Source organism: Homalodisca vitripennis, chromosome 8 (genome assembly GCF_021130785.1).
Source record: "Homalodisca vitripennis isolate AUS2020 chromosome 8, UT_GWSS_2.1, whole genome shotgun sequence".
Lineage (NCBI taxonomy): Eukaryota > Metazoa > Arthropoda > Insecta > Hemiptera > Cicadellidae > Homalodisca > Homalodisca vitripennis.
In genome coordinates this window covers 20647746-20660875 of record NC_060214.1, presented here as the reverse complement: position 1 = coordinate 20660875, position 13130 = coordinate 20647746, and the positions used below count along the sequence as shown (strand labels likewise).

At 35.1% G+C, this 13130-nt stretch overlaps 1 protein-coding gene across 1 annotated transcript in view; it reads left to right on the top strand.

The window, feature by feature from the left end:
• Positions 1-13130, top strand: part of LOC124367409 (tubulointerstitial nephritis antigen-like) — a 132157-nt gene that overhangs the window by 50961 nt on the left and 68066 nt on the right. Inside the window, exon 2 of the mRNA XM_046824205.1 lies at positions 1022-1295. Within this exon, the coding sequence (XP_046680161.1) occupies positions 1022-1295 (274 nt within the window). The remainder of the gene's footprint in view (positions 1-1021; positions 1296-13130) is intronic.

The window sequence follows — 13130 nt, the reverse complement described above, 5'->3', positions numbered from 1 at the left end:
TCTGGAACATTTAGATGACCGGATTAAATTGGTCAAAAACTTCCTTTAGATCTATTATAAAAATGTTAGCGCACCCAATAAAAGTTACGTTAATTTAAATCTAGTGTTTACGATTTTATGGTATTCCCAGAGAGGGGCGATGCCCATTAAAGGTCGATAAAAGTAAATATTCTATTAGTTATTCACACCAATATAGCAAGCATAGATATGGACTGGCGAGAACATAAAATTTATGGTAAAGAAAGCTTAGTTTAATTAAATCCCAAGACTGTACCTTTAATACAAATTATTTAAACAAGAGTTAATTTTAATCTTCTCCTTCCTATTAAATATGATACATGTCAAGCCCTAGCCTCCTCCAAATTAAGTTCCTGGACACGTCATTGACCAAGGATCACGTCTTGAGAATTCCATGTTCAAATCTACTTATCTCATTTTAACAAAACACCTCGTCTGTTAGTAGTAAACCGCTTACAAAAAGAGACTGGGCGATTTTAGCTCACGCAGGGTGGGGTAATTACCCCTCCACCGCTGTGATGCCGCCCTCTCCCAGTATCCCCATCATTGCCCGGCACTCGCCCGCTCGCTCTATCCCCTGACCACTGCCATTTAGCGTCTAAACTCACCCCAAAACGCAAGCTCCCTCGCTACATTAGAGGTTAAGTGGTAGAGAGGACTTTATAGTCCTAACTTCGCCTCCAATAAAGACATTTTTAATTTCATTTCATTTCATTACATTAGTGTGTTTATTTAAGATTAACGCTTGTATAGCCCTACACACAAAAATACAATGTACTTCAGAATATGAAAGTAGCTGCCGTGTAAATAAATTTGGGCGAGCGAGACACGATCCACTAGGTGATAAAACATACACGAGGATATACTTGTCCCACTCCCCACCACTGGAGGGGGCCCCTCCTGCGCGTGGTTGCTCAGATATTTGCTCTGCGCAGGTTTCTTTGCGAGCGGCTTATTTATAACTGTTTCAGTATTCTAACCCTTTCCCTTCTACTCTGTCCAGGTGGTGATTCTAGCAGTAACGCTGCTGGCTCTGGGGGTTGCTGGCCTCTCCGACCTTTCGGACATCCCGGGCAGCTACTGCGGCCTTCGCAGGATTCCCTGCTGCACCTCCCGAGAAGACTCCTGCTCCGTCCCGATCCTCGGAACTCTGTGTTACTGTGATCAGTTCTGCAACCGCGCCTACAACGACGACTGCTGCCCGGACTATCGCTACGTCTGCTTGAACGAGACGAGGACAACTACCTCACCGCCACAAACAATAGCCGCGAAACCAAGTAAGACCTGAACAAATAATCATATTCAATCTTATTAGGTGAAATTTTTTATTTTTTCTTCTCCGATAACGTTTATTGCATTGATAGTGCCACTCGTCGGTGAGGAACAAACGTAGAGTGGCATGTAATTTTTACGAGGGTTTTTTTGCAGAGGGAATCTTTAAAAGGTACTAGCGTCCCGGTTGTGTGGTTTTTAACCACCGAACCACTCTGTTGCCGCGTCCTTTCGTGGCCGTGCAGCACCCCCCCCCTTGGTCCACTGACTGTAGAAGAAGCTTTGACACATAACTAAAAACATTGGCAATTTAGGCACAGTAGTTATACAAATTCACATTTAAGGGGATAAGTTAATTACGTCCCTCGTCGGGCTCGTAGGTCCAGGTGGGTGGTCGGGCGTCTCCTGCAGTCGTCCGGGCCTCCGTACGCCGCTGCGTTGGCCGCTATGTTCCGAAGAACGTCCCTGATGTCCTTCTTACAAATTCTTCTAGAGTTTGTGCCCGTAAAGAGTTGCGAATTGTTTATGGTTAACTTTTCCACTGGTATCATATGGTATTCTCTTCTGGGAAACTTCATTGTCATCCTCTTTCAACCGGGTTTTTAGACTGCAGAAATAGCTGTGGGGTGTGATTTATGGTCTCTGGAGCCGGAAGAGTTGCTGAGAATTATTCCCTCGCGAACATTTTCTTACCCTTCCATCCTTGTTCATATATTCGATGTGTGTGTTTACTTTTAAAAAATTGTCATCCTTTCCAGTACCTATACATTCCTATCCCACACGATTCAAAAATTGTCCTATGGTTCCAAAGAATTGCTATGAATTCTTTAAGAAAATAACCACATATCTTGGGCGAAAATATTTTAATGCTCCACCAGACTATATAAAAAACTAGTAAAACCCTTTCAACATTTAAAAAAAGGAAGAATAATTATCTTATGAACAGATTACGTTACGCCGTGTAGGAATTCTTGGGAGACTTGTCTCTAACGATGTAAGTTATAAATTGTATTTTTCAATAAACATGTTAAGTGATTTTTTTAGGACTTGAAACGGCATATATATAATAATAAATAATATTATATGTAATATAGTTTTTATAAATGTTATACATATATGATTATGGCAATGTTCCATCCAGTATTGTATTGTTAATGAGCAATAGAAAATTGGACTTCATTTCATTAGGAATAAACGAGTGGTACAGTACAGACCGAAATCAGCGGGAGGGGGGCCGTATCAAACTCCCCTCGCCTCGCTTCATGCTAAATGGTTCGGTCCGTACAAGTAAAGGTTAGTCGAGTTACTTCACCGACCTGCAGGCGCCTCGCCTGTTGCTCTCTGCAGAACCGTGACCGATTGACTCCGAATATGTTGGCCTACCCTGCCAACAAGATCTACGTGAACGAGCATCTTTCTCCAGAGAACAAGCTCATCCTATCCAACCTGAAGAAGAAGTGCAAAGACATTGGCTACAAGTATGCGTGGTGTCGGGATGGAAAATTTTTCGCAAGGAAAACTGACGGAGAAAGATGCACGAGAATCCACAGCTACAGTGACATTGACAATCTCAAGTAAGTTGTAAAGTGAAGCCACAACAAAGGACAGAAGCTTTCTTTAAATGTAGTCTAAGATTATTATCTTTTAAATAGTACCATATAAATTTACTGGAAAAAGTTTAGTTTTATCCTATATTTTTGGCTCCCCTTATGAGTACTGAAAACACACAAATTTTTAATTCTCTAAAATGCGATTTCTTTTCGTCTCACAGTAATGAAGATAACTTATTTTTCATATATGCCAACATTAGAAGCATGAGAAAAAATTTTAACAACTTCTTATTAGAATTATGCCAATTAGAAAATAAAATTGATTTTATAGTATTAAGTGAAGTATGGATCAGTAGTAATGAAACTAGTTTATACACAATTGAGGGCTACGACATGTTTTATCACTGCAATGACAATTACAGGGCTGGAGGCGTTGTCTGTTTTGTAAAAAATAATATTAATGTTACACAAATTTACAACGTAAATATGCAAACGGCTGACGTACTTTTACTTGAAATAAAACTTAACAAAATATACTTCAATTTATTATGTATGTATAGGTTACATGAATTCTCAGAAAATACTTTTAACACGGAACTAGAAGTCATATTGTCAAATATAAACAAAAACGCTATTATTATTGGAGATATTAACATTAACTTGTTAGACTTATCATCCACACACACACAACACTATTTAAGTTTAATGAATAATAACGGTTTTGCATCTATAATTAACACCCCGACTAGAATTACGCAAACAACACAGTCTTGTATTGACCACATTTTTATAAAACACAGAAATATAAACACATTTAAATATGCAACTTTTGATATAAATATCACAGATCACTACATTATAGGACTAATCATGGAACAAAAAGAGGTTAGCTTATTGAAAACAAATAAAAATCTCAGCTTGCAAACAAAAACAGTAGTTGACTATGATAGTATTAGCCTTCAGTTAAAAAATGTTAATTGGGATGAGTTTTACACAATGAATAATGTTAATGAATGTTACGATAAGTTTCACGAAACACTAAGCAATATTGTTAACAATAATACAAAGTCTCAAAGTAAATGTGAAAAGATAGATAAAGCTAGAACTAGAAGTCCTTGGATAACTAACAATTTGTTAAAAAACATAGAAAAAAGAAGAAGAAAGTTGTATAAAATATCAAAAAAAAGGCCATACGATACACATTTTTTAACTTACTATAGTACATTTTGTAAAGATTTAAAAAACAAAATTGATTTAACAAAAAATGAATATTATTCTAATAAACTCTCCAATTGTAATGGAGACGCTTCACAACAATGGAAAATAATAAACAACTTAACTGGAGGCCGGGTGGTAAAAACCGTGGACAAGCTAATACTTGAAGACGGTACAATTCTTGTAAATCCGGAAATGATTGCTGAAGAGGCTAATAAACATTTTGTAAACATACAATCACAAATAGGCACAAACAATATCGTTCCACGTACACAATATAAGTATCCCCAATCCAGTTTGAACTCTTTATTTTTAAGCCCAGTAACAACAAATGAAGTAAGAAATATAATTAGCAGTTTAAAGAATAAAAAATCCTCGGGATATGATAGCTTCAATATAGTTTTAGTCAAACGTATTGCAGATGAAATTGCTCCATTACTCTCCTATATTATCAACTTGAGCTTTACCACAGGAGTATTTCCAAACAAATTAAAGCTTAGTATAGTTGTGCCATTATTAAAAAAGGAAAATGTTCACAATGTAAATAATCTAAGACCCATAAGCCTGTTATCAGTATTTTCTAAAATAATTGAAAAAGCCATGAGAATCAGATTAATTAATTACATAAGCAAAAATTCATTATTAAGTAACAACCAATTTGGTTTCATAAAAGGAAAATCCACGGAGGACGCACTAATAAAAGTAACTGATAGCATTTATAGTAGTATTAATCAAAATAATAAAATAACAGGTGTTTTTATTGATTTCAAAAAAGCATTTGATTTAGTAAGCCATGACACTTTATTAGAAATGATGAGAGCGATGGGTGTAAGAGGTGTGGCTTTGGACTGGTTTCGAAGTTACCTTACAGGCCGCACTCAGAGGGTGAAGGTCGGCAACAGCCTTAGCCCGCCACTACCGGTCACTGTAGGTGTGCCTCAAGGAGCTGTACTTTCAGCAAATCTGTTCCTGATCTTTATAAATGATCTCATCTCTCAAAATTTTCTTGGACAAGTAAACGCTTTTGCGGATGACATTGCGCTATTCTATTCGCATAGCAACATTAATGTAATTTGGGAAAATATAAACACAGACTTGAAAACTTTGAGAAATTGGTGTACATTAAATAAAATGGAATTAAATGTCAGCAAAACAAAGTATGTAAATTTCGATTTAAGAGGCTTTGACTTTGAAAAAAATATTTTATATCACGATTACACATGTACAAATCGATTAATCGATTGTAACTGTCAATCTATAGAAAAAGTCAAATTTGTCAAATATTTGGGAATAACTTTAGATGAAAAAATAACTTGGCAACATCATATTATTGCATTACATAAATCTATTTCCATCAGTATTCGAAAATTTTATTTTTTAAGGAATTTTTGTAATGAATCTCTTTTACGATCACTTTATTTTGGGTTAATTCAGTCACGTATCCAATACGGAATAATTTGCTGGGGAAATGTTTCAAAATACCTGTTAAATAGACTGAGAATAACACAAAACCATTATTTGCGAATAATCTTAAACAAACAAAAACAAGAAAGTTCATTTCCGTTATTCGTTACATTAAATATTCTACCTGTTCAACATCTTTTTGTATTCAAAGTCCTAAGATTATTTTACATTAGAAGCGGAAATCAGGGGACAAACAACCTTTATTACTCTACAAGAAACACTCAAAAAATAACTTATAGAATTCCAAAGGTCAACAAAACTGTGCTCAGACAATCATTTCTTTATAATGGACCCAAGTATTTCAACCAATTGCCGCTTAAAATAAAACAAATTAGCAATGTTAAATTATTTTCAAAAAAATTAAAAGAATGGCAATGGCTTTTTCAAAATAAGTGCATTGAGTTCTTAAACTCCTTTTTAGTCTAGTTTTGTATTTATATATGTATGTATATATAAAAAAAAAAAAAAAAAAAAAAAAACAACAATAATAATAATAGTATTCTCATAGTTTCATTTTATTATTTATTTATTCTCTCTTTTTTTTTAATTATAACCAACTACAAAGTCTTATGTTAAAAACATTACAAATATACACATATATATTATTTTGTATAAGAAGATAATACTTTGGAAAAGACCTATTTAGTTTAAGAAGAAATGCTTTGTATTTTTATTTTTTATTTAGTTTGTTTTCTTTTTTAGTTATATTAGATGCATGGTGTTATTTGGACGCTGCGGAGAGCTCTTAGTTCTTAGTTTTTAAAGTAGAACTGGACTCAAATTTGTTAATTTCTTTTTAAATAGATGTATATTTTTTTCATGCTGGTCGCTTACTTGATACTGACCAGCATTATTTCCTGGGTTATAAAAGTGTCACTTTAAAAATTATTTTATTGATGGCAATAAATCATTTATTCATTTATTCATATCTGAATGTTAACCGTCTCCGGCGGGGACAACTGTGACGACAAATTTGTGCGGATCGACAAAATGTTTTTTAGTCTGCCAACTCTCCAGGTCTTCATAGAAATTAAGACACACCACCGATAAGTTTTTAATCAAGTGATTTGGGAACGTATTTTTCGTAAAGATTTATTGTGCCATAATATAGAGCAAGAACATTCACTAAACTCGCACTACTTACAAAATATGAATGTATACTCAGAAATAGTGTAAACCAATATACCAATATACACCAACATACAATTTTGTATACTACTCTCTGCCAGCGTGAATGTCGTACTAAAACCACAATACTACGTATTTAAAATAAATGGGCCATGAACGAGAAATGTAATAATTTACAGATAAATAAAAGACATTACATACTGAGTTATTTGATGTTCCTTGGAATAGAAGTTTTCATTTATACAAAATATCATTACCACTACGTTTTGAGATCTGTAATCTGATCCCTTTATCACTTATTTTCAGTGGTTGGTTATTGTGAACAAATGTATTTTGACCTGTATCATTTAGATCAGTTTATAATGAATGGTTTTAGTTTTATTACCATACGTTTTAAGATAGTGTAGATGTAGTTGACACACAAAATATTTGTTCGTAGTTGTTCATGGCGTGTCATAGCACTTTGATATGATTTGTCGTTTAAATCTAAATTGTAGTTGTGTGTTATATTAGTTATCCACCTGAGGAAGAAATCGGATGCAGATCTCGAAACGTTGTGTTCCTGGCTGTTCATGTTATCTTCTAATGCACATTATTTTGAAAATTACATTAATTCAAAACTTACTTGGACGGGACGTCAAATTAAAGGTATTTTGATAGTTCAAGGGTAGATTGTACTATTTAATAATCATAAACCGTTCATGAGATCTCGAGTAACCGAAATATTCTTGTCAGCTAAGCGATTCAAGGGTAGATTGTACTATTTAATAATCATAAACCGTTCATGAGGTCACGAGTAACAGAAATATTCCTGTCAGCTAAGCGATTCAAGGGTAGACTGTATTATTTAATAGTTATGCAGATCTCGAATAACCGAAATATTCCTGTCAGCTAAGCGATTCAAGGGTAGACTGTAACTATTCAATAGTTATAAACCGTTCATGAGATCTCGAATAACCGAAATATTCCTGTCAGCTAAGCGATTCAAGGGTAGACTACTATTTAATAGTTATAAACCGTTCATGAGATCTCGAATAACCGAAATATTCCTGTCAGCTAAGCGTTTCAATGGTAGACTGTACTATTTAATAATCATAAACCGTTCATGAGATCTCGAATAACCGAAATATTCCTGTCAGCTAAGCGATTCAATGGTAGACTGTACTATTTAATAGTTATAAACCGTTCATGAGATCTCGAATAACCGAAATATTCTGTCAGCTAAGCGATTCAAGGGTAGACTGTACTATTCAATAGTTATAAACCGTTCAAGACATCTCGAATAACCGAAATATTCCTGTCAGCTAAGCGATTCAATGGATAGACTGTACTATTTTATAATCATAAACCGTTCATGAGATCTCGAAATACTATTTCAATTAGACTGTACTATTTAATAGTTATAAACCGTTCATGAGATCTCGAATAACCGAAATATTCCTGTCAGCTAAGCGATTCAAGGGTAGACTACTATTTAAAAGTTATAAACCGTTCATGAGATCTCGAATAACCGAAATATTCCTGTCAGCTAAGCTATTCAATGGTAGACTGTACTATTTAATAGTTAAAACCGTTCATGAGATCTCGAATAACCGAAATATTCCTGTCAGCTAAGCTATTCAATGGTAGACTGTACTATTTTATAATCATAAACCGTTCATGAGATCTCGAATAACCGAAATATTCCTGTCAGCTAAGCGATTCAAGGGTAGACTGTACTATTTAATAATCATAAACCGTTCATGAGATCTCGAATAACCGAAATATTCCTGTCAGCTAAGCGATTCAATGGTAGACTGTACTATTTAATAATCATAAAACCGTTCATGAGATCTCGAATAACCGAAATATTCCTGTCAGCTAAGCGATTCAATGGTAGACTGTACTATTTTATAATCATAAACCGTTCATGAGATCTCGAATAACCGAAATATTCCTGTCAGCTAAGCTATTCAATGGTAGACTGTACTATTTAATAGTTATAAACCGTTCATGAGATCTCGAATAACCGAAATATTCCTGTCAGCTAAGCGATTCAAGGGTAGACTACTATTTAAAAGTTATAAACCGTTCATGAGATCTCGAATAACCGAAATATTCCTGTCAGCTAAGCTATTCAATGGTAGACTGTACTATTTAATAGTTAAAACCGTTCATGAGATCTCGAATAACCGAAATATTCCTGTCAGCTAAGCTATTCAATGGTAGACTGTACTATTTTATAATCATAAACCGTTCATGAGATCTCGAATAACCGAAATATTCCTGTCAGCTAAGCGATTCATCGTTCATGAGATCTCGAATAAAATATTCCTGTCAGCTATTCAAGGGTAGACTAGTTATAAACCGTTCATGAGATCTCGAATAACCGAAATATTCCTGTCAGCTAAGCGATTCAATGGTAGACTGTACTATTTAATAGTTATAAACCGTTCATGAGATCTCGAATAACCGAAATATTCCTGTCAGCTAAGCGATTCAATGGTAGACTGTACTATTTAATAATCATAAACCGTTCATGAGATCTCGAATAACCGAAATATTCCTGTCAGCTAAGCGATTCAAGGGTAGACTGTACTATTTAATAATCATAAACCGTTCATGAGATCTCGAATAACCGAAATATTCCTGTCAGCTAAGCGATTCAAGGGTAGACTGTACTATTTAATAGTTATAAACCGTTCATGAGATCTCGAATAACCGAAATATTCCTGTCAGCTAAGCGATTCAATGGGTAGACTGTACTATTTAATAGTTATAAACCGTTCATGAGATCTCGAATAACCGAAATATTCCTGTCAGCTAAGCTATTCAATGGTAGACTGTACTATTTAATAATCATAAACCGTTCATGAGATCTCGAATAACCGAAATATTCCTGTCAGCTAAGCGATTCAAGGGTAGACTGTACTATTTAATAGTTATAAACCGTTCATGAGATCTCGAATAACCGAAATATTCCTGTCAGCTAAGCGATTCAAGGGTAGACTGTACTATTTAATAGTTATAAACCGTTCATGAGATCTCGAATAACCGAAATATTCCTGTCAGCTAAGCTATTCAATGGTAGACTGTACTATTTAATAATCATAAACCGTTCATGAGATCTCGAATAACCGAAATATTCCTGTCAGCTAAGCGATTCAAGGGTAGACTGTACTATTTAATAATCATAAACCGTTCATGAGATCTCGAATAACCGAAATATTCCTGTCAGCTAAGCGATTTCAATGGTAGACTGTCAGCTACTAACTATTTAATAATCATAAACCGTTCATGAGATCTCGAATAACCGAAATATTCCTGTCAGCTAAGCGATTCAAGGGTAGACTGTACTATTTAATAGTTATAAACCGTTCATGAGATCTCGAATAACCGAAATATTCCTGTCAGCTAAGCGATTCAATGGTAGACTGTACTATTTTATAATCATAAACCGTTCATGAGATCTCGAATAACCGAAATATTCCTGTCAGCTAAGCTATTCAATGGTAGACTGTACTATTTAATAGTTATAAACCGTTCATGAGATCTCGAATAACCGAAATATTCCTGTCAGCTAAGCGATTCAAGGGTAGACTACTACTATTTAAAAGTTATAAACCGTTCATGAGATCTCGAATAACCGAAATATTCCTGTCAGCTAAGCTATTCAATGGTAGACTGTACTATTTAATAGTTAAAACCGTTCATGAGATCTCGAATAACCGAAATATTCCTGTCAGCTAAGCTATTCAATGGTAGACTGTACTATTTTATAATCATAAACCGTTCATGAGATCTCGAATAACCGAAATATTCCTGTCAGCTAAGCGATTCAAGGGTAGACTGTACTATTTAATAATCATAAACCGTTCATGAGATCACGAATAACCGAAATATTCCTGTCAGCTAAGCGATTCAAGGGTAGACTGTACTATTTAATAGTAATAAACCGTTCATGATATCCCTGATTTCTCGGTCAGCTAAGCGATTCAAGGGCAGACTGTACTATTCAATAGTTATAAACCGTTCATGAGATCTCGAATAACCGAAATATTCCTGTCAGCTAAGCGATTCAAGGGTAGACAGTACTATTCAATAGTTATAAACCGTTCATGAGATCTCGAATAACCGAAATATTCCTGTCAGCTAAGCGATTCAAGGGCAGACTGTACTATTTAATAGTTATAAACCGTTCATGATATCCCAGATTTCTCGGTCAGCTAAGTGATTCAAGGGTAGACTGTACTATTTAATAGTAATAAACCGTTCATGATATCCCTGATTTCTCGGTCAACTAAGCGATTCAAGGGTAGACTGTACTATTTAATACTTATAAACCGTTCATGATATCCCAGATTTCTCGGTCAGTTAAGCGATTCAAGGTTAGACTGTACTATTTATTAATTGTAAACCGTTCATGATGTCCCAGATTTCTCGGTCAGCTAAGCGATTCAAGGTTAGACTGTACTATTTATTAATTGTAAACCGTTCATGATATCCCAGATTTCTCGGTCAGCTAAGCGATTCAAGGTTAGACTGTACTATTTATTAATTGTAAACCGTTCATGATATCCCAGATTTCTCGGTCAGCTAAGCGATTCAAGGTTAGACTGTACTATTTATTAATTGTAAACCGTTCATGATATCCCAGATTTCTCGGTCAGCTAAGCGATTCAAGGTTAGACTGTACTATTTATTAATTGTAAACCGTTCATGATATCCCAGATTTCTCGGTCAGCTAAGCGATTCAAGGTTAGACTGTACTATTTATTAATTGTAAACCGTTCATGATATCCCAGATTTCTCGGTCAGCTAAGTGATTCAGGGGCAGACTGTACTATTTAATACTTATAAACCCTTCATGAGATCCCGAATATCCCAGATATCTTGGTCAGCTAAGTGATTCAAGGACAGACTGTACTATTTAATGCTTATAAACCGTTCTTGAGATCCGGGATACCGCAAATTTTCCGTTCTGTGACGTCCTTCATGAATATATTATACTATTTACTAACCTGGAAATTAAAACAATAATTTAGAACATAAGGTAATAGTCGGACTTGTACAGTCCAGTTCGTAAACAAATCCAACGAACTTTCAGTTTGGTTAGAAAAAACTTTTTATGAAGTTTTTCAATGGAGCTACGACGACCAAAATAGTTGCTCCGCTTTTGCATTACGAGTGTAGAAGTACATAAATATGAGTCAGACCTCTTCCGTTTAATTTGGGCAAGATGCATTTGGGTGAGCGCCTAGTGGACTTGAAACATAAAATTGCGAGATATATGTACGAGACTACATGCAACGGTAGTAGCGAGATGATTAACGAGACAGTTATGATATTTCAAGGATTAGTAAATACGTTTATAAAATATAAAACTTACTAATAAGTAAGACTTCTATACATTTGTTGCTTCACATCATTATGATAGACAGTGGACGTTTTTACAATTTAAATATGAGATTAGCTTGTTACAACAATAAATTAGTCCTTAATTTCTTGAAACGTTGCATTTTTCATCACGTTTATTTTCTGAGTAAACTATTTCCAAACAATTAAAATGGCCATTAGAATTTTGAAATGTTTTATTTGTGCGTTATCAATTCGCATTAGTTCAAAGAAACACTAATTCATTTAAAGTTTGTTATTGATGATGGATGGTTTGACAGGATAACAGGATTTCGGACATTTGCCATCATTAGGGTTAGAAAAGGTACAACACAACGTTTCTAGGATTGAAATCTATCCTCTTCGTCAGGTGGGGAGGTATTTCTCTTCTTTTCTTCTTTCTGTTCTCTATTTTTGTATGTACTACCTCCCCCACCTGTCGAAGAGAATGGATTCCAATCCTCGAAACGTTGTGTTTTATATTATAACGATGGCAAATGTCCGAAACCCTCTTATCCTCTCTGTCTATTGAGATATTTAGTCTGGCCGGTACATCGTACACGAAGCTCTGTCGTTGCATGCACGTGTTTATTTACCCATTGGGACTTGACGAGCAGCCATCTCAACAGTCCACCGTTACTCACGTGGTACTCAACGAACAAGGAGTTGCTGAAAAAGGCGGGCACCTCCTGCTGACGCAGTCTTGATAACATTATCAACACATGTCTGCGCAGTCTGTTGCTGAGGACAATGGTGGCTTGTATAGGGCATCAGCAGTCTGTTCCATCCGGATGTTCGCAGAATGTCTAGTCGCGTTTTCATCACTGTGGCTCTTTACACATCAGTATTTATGCTCTACTTTTTTCTTGCTCTCTGTTGCAGTTCTGTTTAAATTGAGATCAGCACCTGAAATTAATATCTGTAACGCTTTAATGTATTTATCGGTACATTTTTACGCATTTAATCATCAGTTGAATATTTGACTGTAAGTGGGAGATACCTTTTTTTAAATATAATCGCATGTTGAATTCATGTTCGCTCATTTAACAATTGGAGCGGTATTAAATGGATTACTTAGTAACAAGTTAAGGGCTAGAAACCATGTAGTTA